Source organism: Megascapheus bottae, chromosome 8 (assembly GCF_031878675.1).
Source record: "Megascapheus bottae isolate mThoBot1 chromosome 8, mThoBot2.hap1, whole genome shotgun sequence".
NCBI lineage: Eukaryota > Metazoa > Chordata > Mammalia > Rodentia > Geomyidae > Megascapheus > Megascapheus bottae.
Window position 1 is genome coordinate 54212889 of NC_143516.1, and position 18945 is coordinate 54231833.

An 18945-nucleotide genomic window follows, 5' to 3' on the forward strand; every position below is an offset into this window, starting at 1 on the left:
CTTCCGGACACGTTCACACATCCCCTCCACGCTCAAATCCACTGGCATCCAAGCTGACTCCAGGCTGGTGTGACAGGCTGGTTTTATGCAGCCAGGACATGGATTAATGATCTAGGCAAAAAAGCTGGCATGTCCAAGAGATTTAAATTTTTTATATAACGGTTTTAGCCGAAGCTGTTCTAGGGTTCAGCGGAAGCCGAGTTCCCTAGCAGGGCAAACTTCCTGACAAATGGCAAGTGTCTAAGCATTGGGGAGGGCAAAGCCCGGAGCTTGGATCAGGCTGGTGGGGAGGAGAGTGTGCAGTAGCACAGGCCTCTGTCCCAGGCAGTGAAGTGGGGAAACCAACCCTTGCCAGCCAAGCCCTCGCAACACCTGGGAGTAGCACCGGCAGGTGGCCGAGGGCTGAATCAATGCGTAAGCCAGGGGGCACTGCCCCCGCCCAAGGCTACTGTGAAGCTGCCTGTCACCTCCTAGACAGTCACGACATGCTGAATTCTACAAGACTGGTTTTGTTCTTGTTCTGCTTGATGCTGCTTGTGGACAGCAGGAAGCCCAGAAAGAAGAGATGGACAGGACAGCTGGAAGTACCCAAGCCCAGGTAGGTGGAGGTGGAAGTGGGGAGAGGTTCTTTGTGGGAACTGATGGGCACATTTGGCACAGTGGGGCCCCCAGAAAGGTCAGAGAACCTCTTTTAAATGCCCCACAAGAGTCCTCTTTTTTTGTGCTGGTACTGGGGCTCTAACTTGGGGCCTGTGTGCTGTCCCTTAGCTTTTCTTCCCCTCATTCAAAGCTTGTGCTCTATCACTTGCACCACATAGCTCTACTTCCAGCTTTTCTGTGGTTCATTGGCAGTATGAGTCTCATGGGGTTTCCTGTCCAGGCTGGCTTTAAACTCTGTGATCATCAGATTTCAGCAAGTAGTTAAGATTACAGGCATGAGTTACCAGCTCCCAATTTCTGATTGAGACTGAGGACTTCCCTACAACTAAACCTGGGATAGCAAGGCTAGATGAAGAGGTGCCTTTCTTTCTGATGCCTGTGTTTAGCCAAAGCATTCTGGCAGCTAGTTAAAGTGTCCTCCGTGGGTAAACATTGCTGTATTTCTCAGGATAAGGTCCCAGGAAGAACCTGACAGGCCAACTGCAGAATGATCCTTAAGGATTAGGAGGCAGGAGGAACTCTGTTATAGGAATTTCGCCTGAACTTTTAACAAAAATAGTTGAGCTGTGATGTAGCTTACTGGCAGAGGCCGGGAGTTGAATCGCTAGCATCACCAAAACAAACAACAAACAGCACAAGTCACAGTCATTTTAACTATTTGCCAGGGAAGAACTTTATAATGATATGAGGTTTTAGTTTACTGTTTTGAATCTTAGGAAAAGTGTTCAAAATGTACCAGATTTTCAGGAATATATATGTGGAAAATCATGAATACCATTTCATGATGTTATGTGACATTTCCCATAAATTTGTGCTTAGAATTCGTGTTCAGAACCATCACAGCCAGACACAGTGGTTCACACCCTGTAATCCTAGCTACTCAGGAAGCTGAGATCTACGATCACAGTTAAAAGCCTGCCTGGGCACCAAAGTCTGCAAGACTCGTATCTCCAATTAACTACTAGAAAACTGGAAGTGAGGCTGTGGCTCCAGGGGTAGGGTAGTGGCCTTAAGCTGAAGAGCTCAGAGACAGTGCCCAGGCCCAGAGTTCAAGCCCCATGACCAACAAAACAAAAAAAACCATCACACAGCCAGGTGCCAGTGGCTTGTGCCTGTAATCCTAACTACTCAGAAGGCTGAAATCTGAGGATCACGGTTCAAAGCCAACCTGAGCACGAAAGTCTCTCTTATCTCAGATTAACCACCAGAAAACTGGAAGTGGTGCTGTGCCTAAAAGTGGTAGAGCACTAGCTTTGAGTTGAAGAGCCCAGGGATAGCACCCAGGCCCAGAGGTCAAGCCTTATCAATAAAAAAGTGTACACAACAACAAAGAAACAAAACAAAAAAAAAACCCTCCCAGCACACTACAAATCTCAGTTCCTCAATAAGCTTGCTCGAAACAAAGCATGATTTTTCCAGGCTGAAGTCTTCCAACATTTATTTAAATTGGTAATACTGGTGCTAATATAGTTTATGCTAATAGTTTACTTGCAAGTTAGTGTCTACTATCTGAGGCATAATTCCAGTCCTATTTTTGCTATTTATTTTGGATATTGAGTCTCACAGTTTTTTGGGGGTTTTTTTGTTGTTGTTTGTTTTTTGGTCAGTTGTGGGGCTTGAACTCTGGGCCTGGGCACTGTCCCTGAGCTCTCTAGTTCAAGGCTATCACCCTACCCTTTGAGCCCAGCAGTCCCACAGTTTTCTCCAGGACTGGCTTTATACCTTGATCCTCTGGATCTTAGCCTCCTGTGTGCTGGGATTACAGGTGTGAGCCACCTGTGCCAAGTTTCTTAAACATTTTTTGAATCATACAATGCTTTTGGTAATGTTTTCTAGAGCATAGGTATAGTTACTTACAAGTGATATTTGTATAATATATATACATAAATGTACATGTGTATTATAAACATACATTGATGCTTGCTTGCTGCCTTACCTTTAGAAAATAACTTAAAAAAAGTTAAAATAATTACTCTTGCCGGGTAGCGTGGCTCATGCCTATCATCCTAGCCATTCAGGAGGCTGAGATCTGAGGATCGAGGTTCAAAGCCAGCCTGAGCACAAAAGTCTGTGACACTCTTATTTCCAGTTGACCACCAGAAAAACAAACAAACAAACAAAAAACACCTTTACTATGGTACTGCAGAGGGGACTGTTGTTCTGGGAGATATAAATGGTCTCTGAGACCTCATCCTGCTCAGTGGAAACACAGAGAGTAGAATCCTCCAGAATGATGGGAAGTGGTACTGCACCAGAGGACTTAGCCTGATTAGGTAGCCAAGATCTTAGACAGGACAGGGAGGGTGCCCTGGAGGTCATCTGGTCTACCAGCTACTCTGAGTTATAACTTTGAGAAAAGGAAATAGGTGAAGAGGCCTAGGTTCAAAGGAGACTGGGAAATTCCTGTTTCTATCATTTGGAATAGATACCTTTTTTTTTTTTTTTGCCAGTTTTGGGGCTTGAACTCAGGGCCTGAGCACTGTCCTTGGACTTTTCTCAAGGCTAGAGCTCTACCACTTGAGCCACAGCACCACTTCCAGCTTTTTTCTGTGTATGTGGTACCAAGGAATTGAACCCGAGATTTTGTGCATGGTAGGCAAGCCCTCTACCACTAGGCCAAACTCCTGGCCCTTTAACAGACGTCTTTATAGAAGAACTTGGAAAGCCTTCAAGAAGCAAATAGGCATAAATAGTCCTGAAGAGGGAGACAGAAGATACCTTGTTTCTAGGCCTGAGCAATAGGATTCTTAATTTCTCAGAGAACATGCCTGGAAATTGCCCAGATGCATAAACAGTAGCCCGTGGCAGGGGTTGAGTTACAGGGCTGGCTGGTTGGAATGTAGGTTCCTAACTTAGACTAGAGGAAAAATCACCATCTGAAAATTCAGGAGAGCCCTTGAGGGTCTTCAAAGGCTCACACTCAGTGAGCCTTTCAGTGAGCATGAGGATAGCTGGAAAGTGACAAGTAGAGGGAGGAACATTTCTTTATTTCTTTTTTAATATTACACTATTTTATTTATTTTTGTTATAGACAAAGCAGACCCAAAACCTTAGCCCACAAGGGAAATGGTTTGCATTATGGAAAGTGCTGGTACCACATGTAATACATGTTGCTATGAGTGAAGCATCCCACAAACCCTCCTGCTGGTCTCCTTAAAAACAAGAACTGCCACTTCTAGGTCCAAATTTATGTTAAAGCACTTGATGGTCTCATACTTAGTACAGCCAATTTTTGTATCAGCTTTAAAATGCTGTACTTTACGAAGTGATTTGTGAAATGTAGAGGAGTTTTGGAGGCATGGATTATATGGGTATGATATCTTTGATGTTGCTAAATACCCTTCTTTCTAGTGAAGAAAAGGATGGCTCGTGTGAGTTTTCAAAAATCTTTATCCCATACCACACATTCTAAGTTCTACCTAGTCATTTATAAGCCTAAAAATCATCTCTTGGTTAAGTTACAGGGCTCCCAGCACAGCAAAATAACTTAAATTTGACCTAACATTCCTCTGCCCCCAACCCCCGCCGCTTAGGCATAGCTTCAGAGTCTGTCTGATCTTCACAACATTCTTTTGAATTAATACAGAAATCAGTTATTACCATCTCTAAAAGATGGGAGAAATGGAACACCTATAAACTTCTAACCTAAGGTCAAAATAACCAAGGTGGAAAGATTTAGTTATTTCAATTCCTATTATTCATCTTGAATAAAACATGGCACTTAAAAATATGACATCACAGGGGCCAGGAGTTTGGCCTAGTGGTAGAGTGTGGTGAGAGGGGGGCAGGAGAGAAGAAAGAAAAAAAAGCCATAAGTGGTGTTATCAAGTGGTAGCCTTGAGAAAACCCAAGGACAGAGCTCAGGTCCTGAGCCCAAGCCCAGGACTGGCAAAAAAAAAAAAAAATATATATATATATATATATATATGTGTGTGTGTGTGTGTGTGTGTGTATGTATATATATGACATCATAATGCTGAATATCTCTGACCTGGGCTTCATGTTAAATTTTGAAAAGCAAATTTACAAGGCAATGTTTAAGTGGTGAAGAGGATAAGTACAAAAGATTTTAAGATAATGTGTAAAACAATTTGCCTTAACGAACAGTGTTATGTTGTCCTGGGCAGTGCTGATTAGAAACACGTACAGAGACTATTTCACAGACCCAGGGAAAAACTGTGCACCATTGAGGTGGCACTAAGGCTATACCACAATAAAAGTCAAACATATTGTGCTTTAGTTTGACATATACAGAGAACGTTCTCAATAAAGTACTTTAGAAAACTTTTTTTTTTTTGCTAATTTTTACCTGACGATAAAGACCTATGAAACAAGACAAGGAAGCATTGAGCACTGAGGCATTCAAGCCCAGAATCTGAAAGTCAAACTTGATTTTTTTTTTCCTCCATTGGTGATGGTTATTACCAAGAGCATTGGCTCTTTTAGATGGTGCCAATTCTGTGATGAGGCACTTGGAGAGTTTGAAGGTTGGGGCATGTGAAGTATGGGGCTGGAAGGAAGCACGCTGCTATTCCATTGGAAGCAAAAGGTAGTGTAGGCCCATAAAATACTTCTTCTTTGCCTTCTTTCTTACATCTAGAACCTGGATACAAACCAGAGGCTCATCTGTCCAAATTGAGTATTCACCAACTAATATAATCTCCCATTATGGACAGTAACTCCAGATTCATTCTGGCCTGGTTAGGTTTGTACACCCTTAGTCTGTTCTGGTATTGGGCTGTGTTAGTTACTCCACCTGATACTTAAAGAAGGCCATTAGCCATGTACCCAGCATGACATGAAGGGGACCGGTCAGAGGATTGCACAAAAGTCCATTTGTTCTTCTCAGGGCAATACCGCTCGACGGTAGGGAGCACTTGGTGTAGTTCATTCCTGCCGCCAACTGCATACAGGTATTCATCCACGGCACCCAGCACAAAATGCTCCCGCCAGTTCTTCATGGGTGCTGTCTCTGCCCAGAAAGGGAGGACCATTACCTGAAAGTCATCCCAAGAGATACACACACACATTCAAAGAATGGACATAATTACAGAGGAGAAAAAGATTAGGATGTTGTACTATCTTCTAGGACACACCTGTGTCCTGGCTGATAATCAGAGCTGCATTTCCTGTGGAAAAAATCAGCCTGGCCGCTGACATTTTTTTCTTTTCTTTCCTTCTCTCCCCTCTCTTTCCTCTCTTCCTCTCCCCCTCTCTGTCTCTGTCCCTCTCTTCTCTCTCTTTTTCCTTTTTTTTTTTTTTTGCCAGCCTTGGGACTTGAACTCTGGGCCTCATGCTATCCCTGAGCTTTGGTTCAAGACTAGTGCTCTACCACTTGAGCCACGGAGCCACTTTTTTTTTTTCTGAGTAGTTTATTGGAGATAAACTACTGCTCATACTGGCTTCAAACCACAATCTTCTGATCTGGGCCCCCTGTGTAGCTAGGATTACAGGCATGACCCTCCCCCCCCCCCCCCCGCTCCCCTCCTCCCGCTCCTTGTGCTCATTGCCCAGATTACCCTCATCTGCCAGTCTCCCTACCTTCTCCTGGCCAATACAATTATACAATGAAATTATTTTGCTCAGAACCTGCTTTTTCAAGAACTACTTCTGGTTTTTTGGATCCATGTATTCCTATTTACTGAATAACTATGGGCAAGTGTGCCTCTCTTATTGCTGGTCCCTTCTTGCCTCCTAATCTTCCCACTTTCTCTGCCTCCTCCCTGCCTGTGGCCTAAACCAAACTCCTGATCATGCAATTGCTTTTCTTCCCTGACCTCGAAGGCTTCCCCTAGAGTTCTGGCTCTCCTCCCACTTCCCTGGCCTGTCTGTTGCCTCCAGGACACTCAGTCCTTGGCCATCTGCCTGGAGCTGTTTCACTGGACTCAGGGCAGCTTTGTCCTGCTGCACAATGACCCTTACCTATGGCTGGGGGTGCTGAGGAGGAAAGGGAGTTGAGAGGCCAGAGAAGCCAGTTTGGAGCAATTCTGCTGTGTTCTGGCCATGTGCCTGTGTTTCCAAAGTCTCCTAATGCTCACTTTCCTCAGCTAAAGTGATGGGGCGCAGGATGTTTTTAGCTTGGGGCCTGTGCTGAGCAGGATTCATGGTGTTCTCACTGTTATTGCCAAATAAATCATAGGTGGTGACTTTAGCTCTGACTTTTCCTACTGGCATGGTGATCACTTTCCTTAAATAAATAAAAAATTTTTTAAAAAAAAACCAGTTTGAGGTCACTGGAAGGTCCAACCAGGACCTATGAAATGGAAGGATGGACGGGAAGTTTCCAGCTCCCAATTCCCCAAGGCTCAGGATCAAACAATCAGTTCCTTAAAAATTCTGAGCCTTCTATGGCAGCAGGACTTAAATCTCCTCTCTCCTATTGGGGTGGTGCATTCTGGGACTTCCGGTTCCTAATCCTCCCCTAAATAGATGTGGAAACTGTGTTAACAGGAGGGATTTGCCCCCGGGAGGCCAAGGGGCAGGGAGCCGGCTGCACTCGCAATTTAATGTCTATGATCTGCTAAGCCCTTGGCTGAGCCCTTCATCTGCCAGCCTGACGTCACTGCTGGGGTGTCTGGTCAGGACCTCGCACACTAATGCTGCCAATAACTGAGCCCTAGTCCTGGGGCCAGGCTGAGGGAAGAGGACAACGAGTATTTTTCTTTTTTCTTTTTTTGGTCAGTCATGGGCCTTGAATTCTGGGCCTGGGCTCTGTCCCTGAGCTCTTTAGCTCAAAGCTAGTGCTCTACCCCTCCAGCCACAGCAATGCTTCCAGTTTTCTGGAGAGAAGTCTTACAGATGTTATGCCCAGGCTGGCTTTGAATTGCCATCTTCAGATCTCAGCCTTCTGAGTAGCTAGGATTACAGGTGTGAGCCATCAATGCCTAACTCCAATGAGTCTTTCGAGAGCATCTGGCTGTAACTATGTATGCTCCGTGGATTTGGACCCAAGATGCAGGCCCAGCTCTAGAGAACTAAGTTCAAAGTTCAATTAGGATTTTTAGGATTCCCTTCTTTCCCTTTTTTTTTTTTGTGCGTGTGTGCATTGTCCCTGAGCTTTCCCACCCAAAGCTAGCACACTAGCACTTGAGCCACAGTTTTACCTCTGGCTTGTTTGGTAACTAGAGATAAGGATTTCTGCTGCTCAGGCTGACTTCCAACTGTGATCCTCAGATCTCTACTTCCCAAGTATAGCCCATTCCCAAGGCATGGCCATCAATCCCAGTTCCGATTTTCCTTCTTGACAAACTGGTGACAGGTTAGTCTGAAAGCAAATCTGCTCACCACTTCTTTGTCTGCTACCACCTTTCTTGGCTTTCCTCTAGGCTTTGGGTAAAGATGACTAAGCAGTCAGGCAGTTGGCTGCAGACAAGTGGTGACTGGAGTAGGGTTAAGGGCTAGACAGTGGGTGAACTAGCAACTACATGGATGGGGTGAGATGACTGCCCACAAGGAAAGAATGCCTGGAATGCTGCTGGCTCCAAGTGAGCTTCCTTCAGACCACCCTAGCTCTCTCGCTCCAGGCCTCAAAGATTTCCAGAGCGACCCATCTAAGCAGCTATTTCTTTGTCCTGTTTTCTCGTTCTTTATGTCATTTTAAAAATCACTTTCTGCTGCGGCATTACTCATCGGTCCCCTTGTCTATTGTCACCTCCCCTCTGGGTGATAAGTGTGGGATGACAGAGAGGGACAGACAGCACCACACAGAGCAGCTGTTGAACAGGAATGTGTCCAACTCTAATCCCAAAGTTGGGGGACAGGGCCACAAGATGGGGGACAGTTTTCTATATGGATGCTGGCGTCCTCAAGGTTGATGGAAGGAACCGGTAGGAGAGGAAGGGAAATAGGCTTGTGCTTGAGCCCTCAGCCCATCATGGGAAGTGAGAGAATGATAGGGAAAAACTAGATCTGGGAAACCGGGCCTGGAGGTTTCCTGCTGTTCTGACTTGGAAGGTTCAGCTGACAGGAGTCTGTGGAGCAGGGAATGGCCAACCTTTGGATTAGCACCAAGCTACCAATAAAACTTTGTGCATGTGCTGGTACTGGGTCTTCAACTCGGGGCCATGTACACTTGGCTTTCTCCCTCTGATGGTGCTCTACCACTTGAGCCATGCTTCCAGATCCTGCTTTTGGCTGGTTAACTGGACACAAGAGTTTTACAGATTTGGTGGCTTCAAACAATTCTCAGAACTCAGCTTCCAGAGTAGCTAGGATTACAGGTGTGAGCTACCAACACCTGGCTAATCATTTTTTTTTTATTGTTGTACATCAGCACAAGTCAAAATAATAGTCACCAGTGCAATGGCTTTGTGCACTTACCTGTAACTAATGTAATGGAGAAACCAGATATGAATTGATTGTGCTTAACTGAAATTGAAACCCTTACGTGGGATTAGTGGCTGCTTTATCCATCAGAATAGCTTTGAGTCCACTTAATTACACCATCTAGACAGAGATGGTACAGAGTGAAAGTTAAGTGAGCGGGTGGCTCACTCTTGTAATCCTAGCTAATCAGGAAGCTGAGATCTGAGGGTCATGGTTCAAAACCAGACCGGGCAGAAAAGTTCATGAGACATCTCCAATTAACCACGAGAAAATGTTCTAAGTGGTACAGCGTTAGCCTTGAGCTGAAGAGCTCAGGAACAGCGCCCAGGCCCAGAGTTCAAGCCTCACAACTGACCAAAAGAGAGAAAGAGAGAGAGGGGGGGGGGGGGGAGGAGGGAGAGATTTTAGTGGAAGATTTTTCCAAGATCTCAAAGCAAGAAATAAGTTACTGCTTAACCAAGAAACACAAAGCTAATGAAGCATAACAGGAACACAGAGGGTAAAAATAGGTATATTGACAAAAAAAACAGTAAACAAAGGAAAAGATCTTCATTTAGTTAAAAAAATCCCTTTAATACTATTCAAATCATAGATACCCTGAGCAGATTTTTTTTCTTTTTCGTTTTCTTTTTTGTCAGTTGTAGGGCTTGAACTCTGGGCCTAGGCTTTGTCCCTAAACTTCAGCTCAAGATTAGTGTTCTACCACTTTGAACCTCAGCTACACTTCTGATATTCTGGTGATTAATTGGAGATCAGAGTCTCAAGGACTTTTGTGCCTTAGCTGGCTTTGAACTGTGATCTTTATGTCTCAGCCTCCTGAGTAGCTAGGATTACAGGTGTGCCACCTGAGCCTGGCTCCTGAACAGACTTTAAGAGGCTAGGCTCATTCTCCTGCCTCTCCCACCTAAAGGTCTATGTCAACATGCATCTGGATAGCTCTGGGGACAGTGCAAAGGTGTCGGTTAAGGTCTGTCCTCATGGTTCTCAAACACTACTGTGTCCTGGAGCTACTCAGGTGCCAGAGGCCTTAGAAACTCTCTGCACCGAGACTTACTCCAAATCCAGTCCTTCCAATCCAGCAGTAGTTTGCAAACCTCCCAAGTAATTACAGCCCTGTAGCTAAGTTTGACAACCATTGGTCTAACCAACAAAGCACAAAGCCATACAGCTTATGGTAAAGAAGCTAGGGCGTAGATCTTGCACAGTGTAGAAGAGTGGTTCTAAGCCTTGCAAATCAGCTGGGCATGTTTAAATCCTGCAGAGGTTGTCATCCCGCCCAGACATACAGACCTGGTTGGTCCAGAATGTGGCTTCCGTATCAGGACTTCTGATACTACAGTTAGGAGATAAGTCATTTGGTCTAGAGAGATCTTTGATCAAATCAACTAGAACAGAATTGTTTTAAATTCTTTCTAGAGCTGACCACTTTGATCTGTTATGCAGGTCTCATACATCAACTGAGTGCTAGGCACTGTGCTTAGTGAATTCAGTCCTAACCCTTTAAGAAGATTCACTGAAATGTATATGAATTAAGTCAGGTGACAGGCATGAACCTATAAGTTTTGGCAGAGGAACAGACGAAGTGCTGTGGATTAGCACAGCTTTGTCCTCTCTCTCCTGTTTTCTCTTCTCATTTCTTTTCCTTAGTGACAATTTTGTCAGTAGACAATTTTCTTTCCCATTCTGGGGCTTGAACTCAGGGACTGAGCACTGTCCTTGGGCTTTCTCAAGGCTAGTGTTCTACCACTTAAGCCACAGCACCACTTCCAGCCTTTTCTATGTATGTGGTACTGAGGAATGGAACCCAGGTCTTCCTGCATGCGGGGTAAGTACTCTACTACTAGGCCAAACTCCCAGCCCAGTCAGTAGACAATTTCTTTAGGACTATTTTTTTTTTAAATTCTAGTTCTGGGCTTGAACTCAGGGCCTTGGCACTGTCTCTGGGCTTTTTGTTTTCTTTTTCCCCCCTAGATTAGCACACCATCCTTTGATCCGTGGCTCCACTTCTGGCTCTTTTGGTGGTTAATTGGAGATAAGAGTTTCCTGCCCAGGCTGACTTTGAATTGGGATCCTCAGATCCCAGCATCCTGAGTAGCTAGGAATATAGGCGGGAGCCACTGGTGCCTGGCTTTTTAGGATATCCTGATCTGACTGCTTTAGGATTGTGTGAGTTTGGGCTGAAGAAAATTATCTAGAAAAATTATGTGACTTAGTTTAGAGGAAAGGGCACAACCAGGGCCTGCACTCTGGGCTCCAGATCTGGCAGCCACCACTTGGCCTCCTGGCTGGGTATTTAGAACACTGTGTTTCCCCATGTGGTCCTGACCTCCATTGGCTCTGTGTGACAGAAGCTCTCCACATGGGTTAGCTCTGGGAGACCCAGCAGACTGGCAAAAGAAGAATCAGGTCTGGATAGGATAAAATCATGCTTTTAAAGCATTGTCTCCAAGAGTATCACAAAATTCAGTATGATAATATTGCATGAGTGATGTATTTTTTTTTGCTAAAATGAGTGATATTTTAAAAAAGAAAAAGAAATCATAATCCCTCAGTACTCAATCCAATAATTTTCATTCCACTATAACTTTTGGCAAGATAATTAAAGAGCTTCCTGGGTAGAATGATGCAAGGGTCCTAGAAAGAATTGGGACTCAATTTGGGCCTGCCTGTGTGTGGCACTGGAAGGGGTCCCTCACTACTCCCCTTCCCCAGATACCAAGGTGGCAAGATGGAGAAAAGATGCCTTATCAGGAGAGCCTACAGGAAGTAATCTGCCTCAATCTTGCTCAAGCCTGTGTCACCTCCCCCGTGTGGGCCCTTGGGAAAGCATTCCTGTTTGTCTTTGCAGTAACTTGTACAAAAAGAGCCTCGATGTGACCAAACTCCGGGCAGGAAAACCTCAGCCTCTCCTCAGAGTGGACGACCACGACTTCACCATGAGGCCGGCCTTTGGAGGTAGGACTGTGTCCTCCCTCGTGGAGTCTGGGGCCTGGTCCTCAGGGCTGCTGGGAGGGGCTGCCCTGTCCACGTGTCCCGGCACAGCCCCTCCTAGGGTGGGGGGGACACATAGAGGTCTCAGTCAAATAAATCCATCAAGGCTCCTGCAGTCCTTCAGTTCCCCTTGTTGAGGAGAGTGGGCAGGACGTGGTGAGGAGGCTTTGGCTGAGGGAGGCTGCACAGGTCTCCTCTGTTCACCTTGACAGAGGGGACCAGACCTGCGGCCACCTTGTTGTTGCTGAAACAAATAATAAACAAGAAGACACAAAACAGGGACCCAAAAGCAGCTTTAGGAAACTTCTGTCATTACAGGCTTAGCCACAAAGTCAGAAGGCTGAAGTTCAAGATGAACACATTGAACTCTGACAGACCCTGCCCCGTTCAAGGTGGCACGGACTCTGTATAATCCCACGTGATGAAAATGGGTGAAAACTCCCAGAGGTCTCCTTCATAGGGGCAAAAATCCTATTCTTAGAGGGTTCCACCCTCTCAACCTAATTACCTCCCATCTGATACTATCACCTTGTGTGTGTGGGGGGGGGAGGATTTCAACCTGGGCATTTTGGAGGACATAAACATTCAGTCCAGTTTTCCCAATCGCCCAGAAACAATGCCATACTAAACCCACTAGCACAACAATGTTCATTGCAGCACTATTTACCACAGCAAAGATATGGAACCAACCCAGATGCCCCTCAGTAGATGACTGGATCAACAAGATGTGGTATTTGTACACAATGGAATTCTATGCTGCCATCAGAAAGAATGACATCGACCCATTTGTAAGGAAATGGAAAGACTTGGAAAAAATCATATTAAGTGAAGTAAGCCAGACCCAAAGGAACATAGGCTCAATGGTTTCCCTCATTTGTAATAATTAGGACACACCTTGGACTGTCCTAGCAGAGGATTACAATAGCACAAAACCTAGATACAAAAGGCCATATAGGATGAGGCTAAATGAAAGGACCTCAGGATATGGAAACAAGAGCCATATAATGTGTGATTGTTGTTCTTAATGTACTGTTTGTTATTTCTCATCTCTTCTGTTGTCCCTTGGTTATTCTGTATTGTCACAGTATCTTACTTTGTTATCTGGTATATTGTATATATGTTTATTTGTTTATTTGAAATAGGAAAGGGAAGGGGAAAACAAAATGAGGGGAGGGAGTGAGGGGAGGGAAATGGGGACAAAAACATGAGAAGGAGTATCAATGCGTGTGAAGTCATGCATCTTCTATCTGGCGAATATAACTGTAACCCTTCTATTAATTACAATTAAAAAAACTCATTCAGCCCACAGTAGCTGAGAAGGGAGCCAGCTGTCAGATCCCCTCTCCTGCCACTGTCAGAAAACCCAGCTGTCAGACCCTTTCTCCTGCCACTGTTTAGGGATTAGTAAATTTCATTCATCACAGAGGCCTTTGCATTTAAAAGGCATTAAATTCTCTGAGCTCTGACACCGCTAGAGAGGTGTAAAGTTACTGCCCTGTGTTCCTGTGTCCTGTGTGCCTTCTTCCCAGCCAACAGCCTCATCACCTCTGGATCAGGTCATGAAGAGATGGTCAGATTCTGAGATTTCAGATTCCCTTTAGGGTCATGATCGGTAATTCTGCCAAGAAAATTTGTGGTAACAAAGTTTTAATGAATGACTAGCTTAAAAAATAAAACTGTATCTGCTAAAAAAAAATCTATCTGAAGTCACACCCTCAAAAGAAGGCTCCTTTCATTTCTTTCCTTTCCTCTTCTCCTCTCCTCTCCTTTCATTCGTTCCTCCTCCCTCTCTCTTTCTTTCAGTAGGCTCTCATTTTATAGTCTAACCTAGCCTCAAACTCATACTTCTTCTACCTCAGACTCCCAAATGCTGAGATTACAAGTGTATGGTAGCACATCTGGCCTGTTATGGTTCTTGGCTCTCTAGGTGACCTCTGTAGTCTTAATCGTGCCAAAAGAGAGAGAGGGAGAGGGAGAGGGAGGGAGGGAGGGAGGGAGGGAGGGAGAGAGAGAGAGAGAGAGAGAGAGAGAGAGAGAGAGAGAGAGAGAGAGAAGAAGAAAGAAAGAAAGAAAGAAAGAAAGAAAGAAAGAAAGAAAGGAGGAAGGAAGGAAGGAAGGAAGGAAGGAAGGAAGGAAGGAAGGAAGGAAGGACAACAGCAACCAAAAACCCCAAAATGATCAGCTGTAGGGACACACACCAGCAATCTCTGCACTTGGAGGCAAAGACAGAAGATCATGGTCTCGAGGCTAGGCTGGGCTATGCAACAAAAATGATACCAAAAACCTGAAAGAAAAAAACAAACCGAAAAAGAATATGATCCGGGCATGGTGGCCTGTAATCCTATCTACTCAGAGGCTAAGATCTGAGGATAGCAGCTCAAAGACAGCCCGGGCACTAAAGAATGTGACACATCTCCAGTTAACCACCAGAAAACTGGAAGTGGCTCTCTGGTTCAGATGGTAGAGTGCTAGCCTTGAAGAGCTCAGGGACAGTGCCCAGGCCCAGAATTTAAGCCCTACAACTGACTTAAAAAATACATAAAAACACTTAAGGAACCAAAAAAAAATGTTATGAACTCATCATAGCAAGCAAAGTAACCACATATAACCTAGGCATTGTCTGTTTCCTTGTGGTGATGAGAACATTATAGTGCACCCCTTACCTAATGTCAGGTGCACATCTGCGTGCCAGGAGCCACTGCCCTCACATGGAACTTGTTCACCTGCAGAACGAACATCTCATTTCCTCCATCCCCAGCTCCGAGCCACCTTTCTCCTCTGCATCTATGACTTATTTTAGGTTTCTACAGCATAGACAGGTTGGTTTGGGCACATAAGATTTAAGAAAGTGGTCTGCTGTCCCGTCGAGACCTCTTTTAGGAGGGAGACTGAAGTCTACAGCCCCAAGAGGAGTCAAGTTTGTCTGAGGCCACTCAGAGAAGTTTCTAGAGGAGACCAGGAAGAGAGGCCCTTGGTGAAGGCAAAGCCTTGTGCCCTAGCCAAAGCCTTGGCCATGCAGCTGAGTGGCAGCCAGTGGTGAATCTGCTGCTGTCAGAGGCCGGCTTAGGAAACAAGCTTCCAGGATGAGGCACTCACGTTTGGCAGTTTCCTTAAGAAAGTTCATGTTACTCATGTTACTTGACTGTGGATTGGAATCAAATCTAGCCTGAATGTCTGACTCCACAGATCAGGGATGGGTCAAAAACTCATGTATCTAACAAGCATCTAGGGGTGTCGAGGCTTCTGGTGGAAGGGAGATCTTGGGGGGGCTAGCTGAGCCTTAACCCCCTGCTCACTGAGTATGTGACACTCACCACTTGTTGAGAAGATAGCAACATATCACAAGAAAAAAAGAAATCAACCCCATTTTTAAACTGAAAACATTCAATGATACCAACAAATAACTTAAACCCCAAGAGGAACCTTCAAGGGAAAGAGGGAGAAAATGTAAAAACAAGACCATACAAATCCTAACATCCCAAACTCTCCTTTGCAATGCCCATGGTGCCAAGCTAATGGGGAGAAGCTCGGCTGCTTCTCTGGGTCTCAGACTTCTCTCTGGAGAGTCTCTCCCAAAATCTTCTGGGAGAACATTGAAAGGTCCCCCGAGTTAAGCACGAGGCAGGCAGAGTGGGTAAGCACAGCATGGGAATGGGGTTCAGCCAGACTTCACATAGTCAGACACTCTCCATCCCCTCAAATTTTCTTCAGAGATAAAACATGTACCCGTGTCCTATAAATTCCACAGCAATGGATCAAACACTTCATGACTTAAAAATAACAGAAATGTTCTCTTACCGTAGGAATCTGGAGTGTTTCTTGCTGAGCTAATTTCCAGGTGTCCATAGGGATGTATTTCTTTCTAGAGATTCTGAAGAAAGCTTACTTTTCCTTGTCATTTCTGGCTTCTAGAAGCTGCTGACACATTCCTTGACATCCGGCTCCTCATCAGCTTTTCAGTTAAAACACTGACTTGCCCTGATCTCTGCTCTTTTCCACCTTCCATATTGCAGGATGATGATGATGATGATGATGATATTGGGCTCACTAAAGCAGGTCACAGTCCCTGTTTGAAGGTCAGCTGACTAGCAGCCACCTGTCTTATCTGCTACCTGATTCCTCTTTGCCACATGGCCTCCTGTGTACCCAAGTTCTGGAAATGGGGGTTCATAGATCTTTGGAGAGGGCTTTAATCTGCCTACTATATTCTTTCACCCTTTGATTTTTTTTTTTGTGCCAGTCCTAGAGCTTGAACTGAGGGCCTGAGCACTGCCTTGGACACTTTTTGCTCAAGGTTAGTGCTTTGCCACCTGAGCCACAGCACCACTTTCAGCTTTTTCTGTGTACTGAGGAATAGAACCCAGAGCTAGGTGAGCACTCTACCACTAGGCTACACTCCCAGCCCCACGCACTTTTTTTTTTTTGCCAGTTCTGGGCTTTAGCTCAGGGCCTGAGCACTGTCCTTCGACTTTCTCAAGGCTAGAGCTCTACCACTAGAGCCTCAGCACCACTTCCGGCTTTTTTTGTATATATGTAGCATCAAGGAATTGAACTCGGGTCCACATGCATGCTAGGCAAACACTCTACCACTAGGCCAAACTCCCGGCCACTTTGATTTAAAAACAAAACAAAACAAAACTTAGCAATATATCAGAGATCTCTCCTTATCAATTTATAAAGATCTTCCTATATATCTTTATATAACTGTATATATCACATGCATATATATATGTATATATATATGGTAATGGTGGCAGGACTTGTATTCAGGGCCAATGCTTCCTCTCTCACTTGGCTTCTGTGGATTCCTGGTAGTGGCTTTGCAGACCTCATTTCCCCTGATCTATCCTAGCATAGAGTTTCTCCTTAAAAGGACAGATAGAGTTGTGGAGAACCAGTCAGGCCCAAGAGCCTTGGCACAGTAAGAGACACCACATACTGGCAGCATTTATCTGGCAAATGCCTGAACCAGACAGCTCCTGGTCAAAAACTCTGCATATTGTGTGAAAAGCAGGCCACTGGAGAGGACAGTCACTCTGATGTGTCTCGGATGACTCTAAGAAAAAGGCTGTGAGCTAGGGTGTGGCTCAAGTGGAAAAGCACCTACCTACCAAGCGTAAAGCCCTGAGTTCAAACTCCACTGCCACATGCATACTGAAAAGGAAAGAAAAGAAGAAGGCGATGAAAGTGTAGTCACATTTCCACAGGAAGCCCAGGGCTTCAGAGCACCCAGCTTGGGGCCATTTAACCTCTCAGACTGAGGAGGGGTTGAGAAGATGCCCCTCTTCCTAGAGCGCCATGCTGGGGGCCCAGTGCACCGTGACATGGTGGTGCTTGTGTACCGGGAAGAGGTTCAGACCTGCCCTGGACTTGGAGCAGCGAGCGGGGCCAGTGGTCCTGAAGAGGGTGCCTCCCACACGGACAGGTCAAAGCACCCTGGGGCTTGGGAATTCTGGCAGTCAGAGCCAAGATTTCTTGTGAGTCCTGACCTAAGCCATCGATAAGGTACACGAGACAGAAAGATCAACTTCTTTCCCTCTTTATCATCTGAAAGGGAAAAAAGGAAGCAATTGTACTCGTTTGATTTCATGCATAAGAAGACAGAACGTATTTTCTCTGTCCCACAGTTGTAGATTGAGCCTTCTACTACCTACTTTATTCTTGCTAGGGGCTCCCATCCTCTTTCCCTGCCTCAGTCTAAGCCACTTCTGAGTCTTCTCATTCCAGGAGACCCAGGCTTGCCTTGTACAACTGAGGCTCTCCTGACTTCTCTGAGCACAGCAGGCAGAATGTCCTGTGGCCACACTGCCTAGTCAGGGCTTAGATATAGCTAGGCTAGCCACACCATGATGCCTCTTCCTAAATAGTCATCTGACAAGCCAGAAACATTATATCATCATCATCATCATCATCATCATCATCATCATCATCGTTTTGCTGTAAGGACATTTGTCAACATGCTTGATGAATGCAAGTTTTTGTTTTTACACTTTATACTTAAAAAAAAAAGAGGACCAGGAGTATAGCCTAGTGGTAGAGTGCTCACCTAGCATGTACCAAGCCCTAGGTTCAATTTCTTGGTACTGCATACTCAGAAAAGGCTGGAAGTAGTGCTGTGGCTCAAGTGGTAGAGTGCTAGCCTTGAGCAAAAACTGTCCAAGGACAGAGCCTAGGCCCTGAGTTTAAGCTCCAGGACTGGCAAAAAAATTTAAAAACTAGAATCATCAGACACTAGGGACTCACATCCTAGTGACTCAGGAGTCTAAAACCTGGAGAATCAAGGTTCAAGACAAACCCTGAAGAAAAAAAATCCTCAAAAGTCCATCTGCAAAATAGCTGGAAAAAAGTAGAGTTGGAGGAATAGCTCAACAGAGCAAGCAAATTAGACAAACATGAGACTTGAGTTCAAAGCATGGTATTAGCAAACAAACATCCACCTGAGCCCAGAACAGTCCATAGAGCATACATAATCCCTGACCTCAGTGATAAAGACAACTCAGGTACCCCACGTATCAGAAACTAGTTGAGACCCCTTTCCCTCCCACCCCCTGCTCAATCTTCCACAGACCATTTGGGTCCTCTGCCTCACTGCAGCCCTGGCTGCCCAGGGGAGGTGTTGGCAGGAAGGAATGGGCCTTAACCAGTGCTCTCTGCTCGCCCATAGGACCTGCCATCCCGGTGGGCGTGGACGTGCAGGTGGAGAGTCTGGACAGCATCTCTGAGGTGGACATGGTATGAACCCCATCCCCCACCCTGCCCTGGGCTAGCAGCCTTCGGGAGGGAGCATGTGACAGGATGCTGAAGGGGGGAAGAGGGTTTTGGGGGGGAGCCTCATGGTACAGCCTTGACTGTGAAGGGGGGCAGAGTGGTGACTGCAGGTGACGAGAGAGGTGCTTGGGAACTGGCTGTAGCATGGGATATGGGAGCTTCAAGAACTGGTTAAATGAAGGCTCCTGATGTCAGAATTTC

The 18945-nt window shown here is 45.4% G+C and overlaps 1 protein-coding gene across 1 annotated transcript in view; it reads left to right on the top strand.

Annotated features, from left to right (window-relative positions):
- Positions 1–410: 410 nt before the first annotated feature.
- Positions 411–18945, top strand: part of Gabrr2 (gamma-aminobutyric acid type A receptor subunit rho2) — a 31342-nt gene continuing 12807 nt past the window's right edge. The window contains exons 1-3 of the mRNA XM_090337708.1: positions 411–598; positions 11834–11940; positions 18641–18708. Of these exons, the coding sequence (XP_090193834.1) occupies positions 411–598; positions 11834–11940; positions 18641–18708 (363 nt within the window). The remainder of the gene's footprint in view (positions 599–11833; positions 11941–18640; positions 18709–18945) is intronic.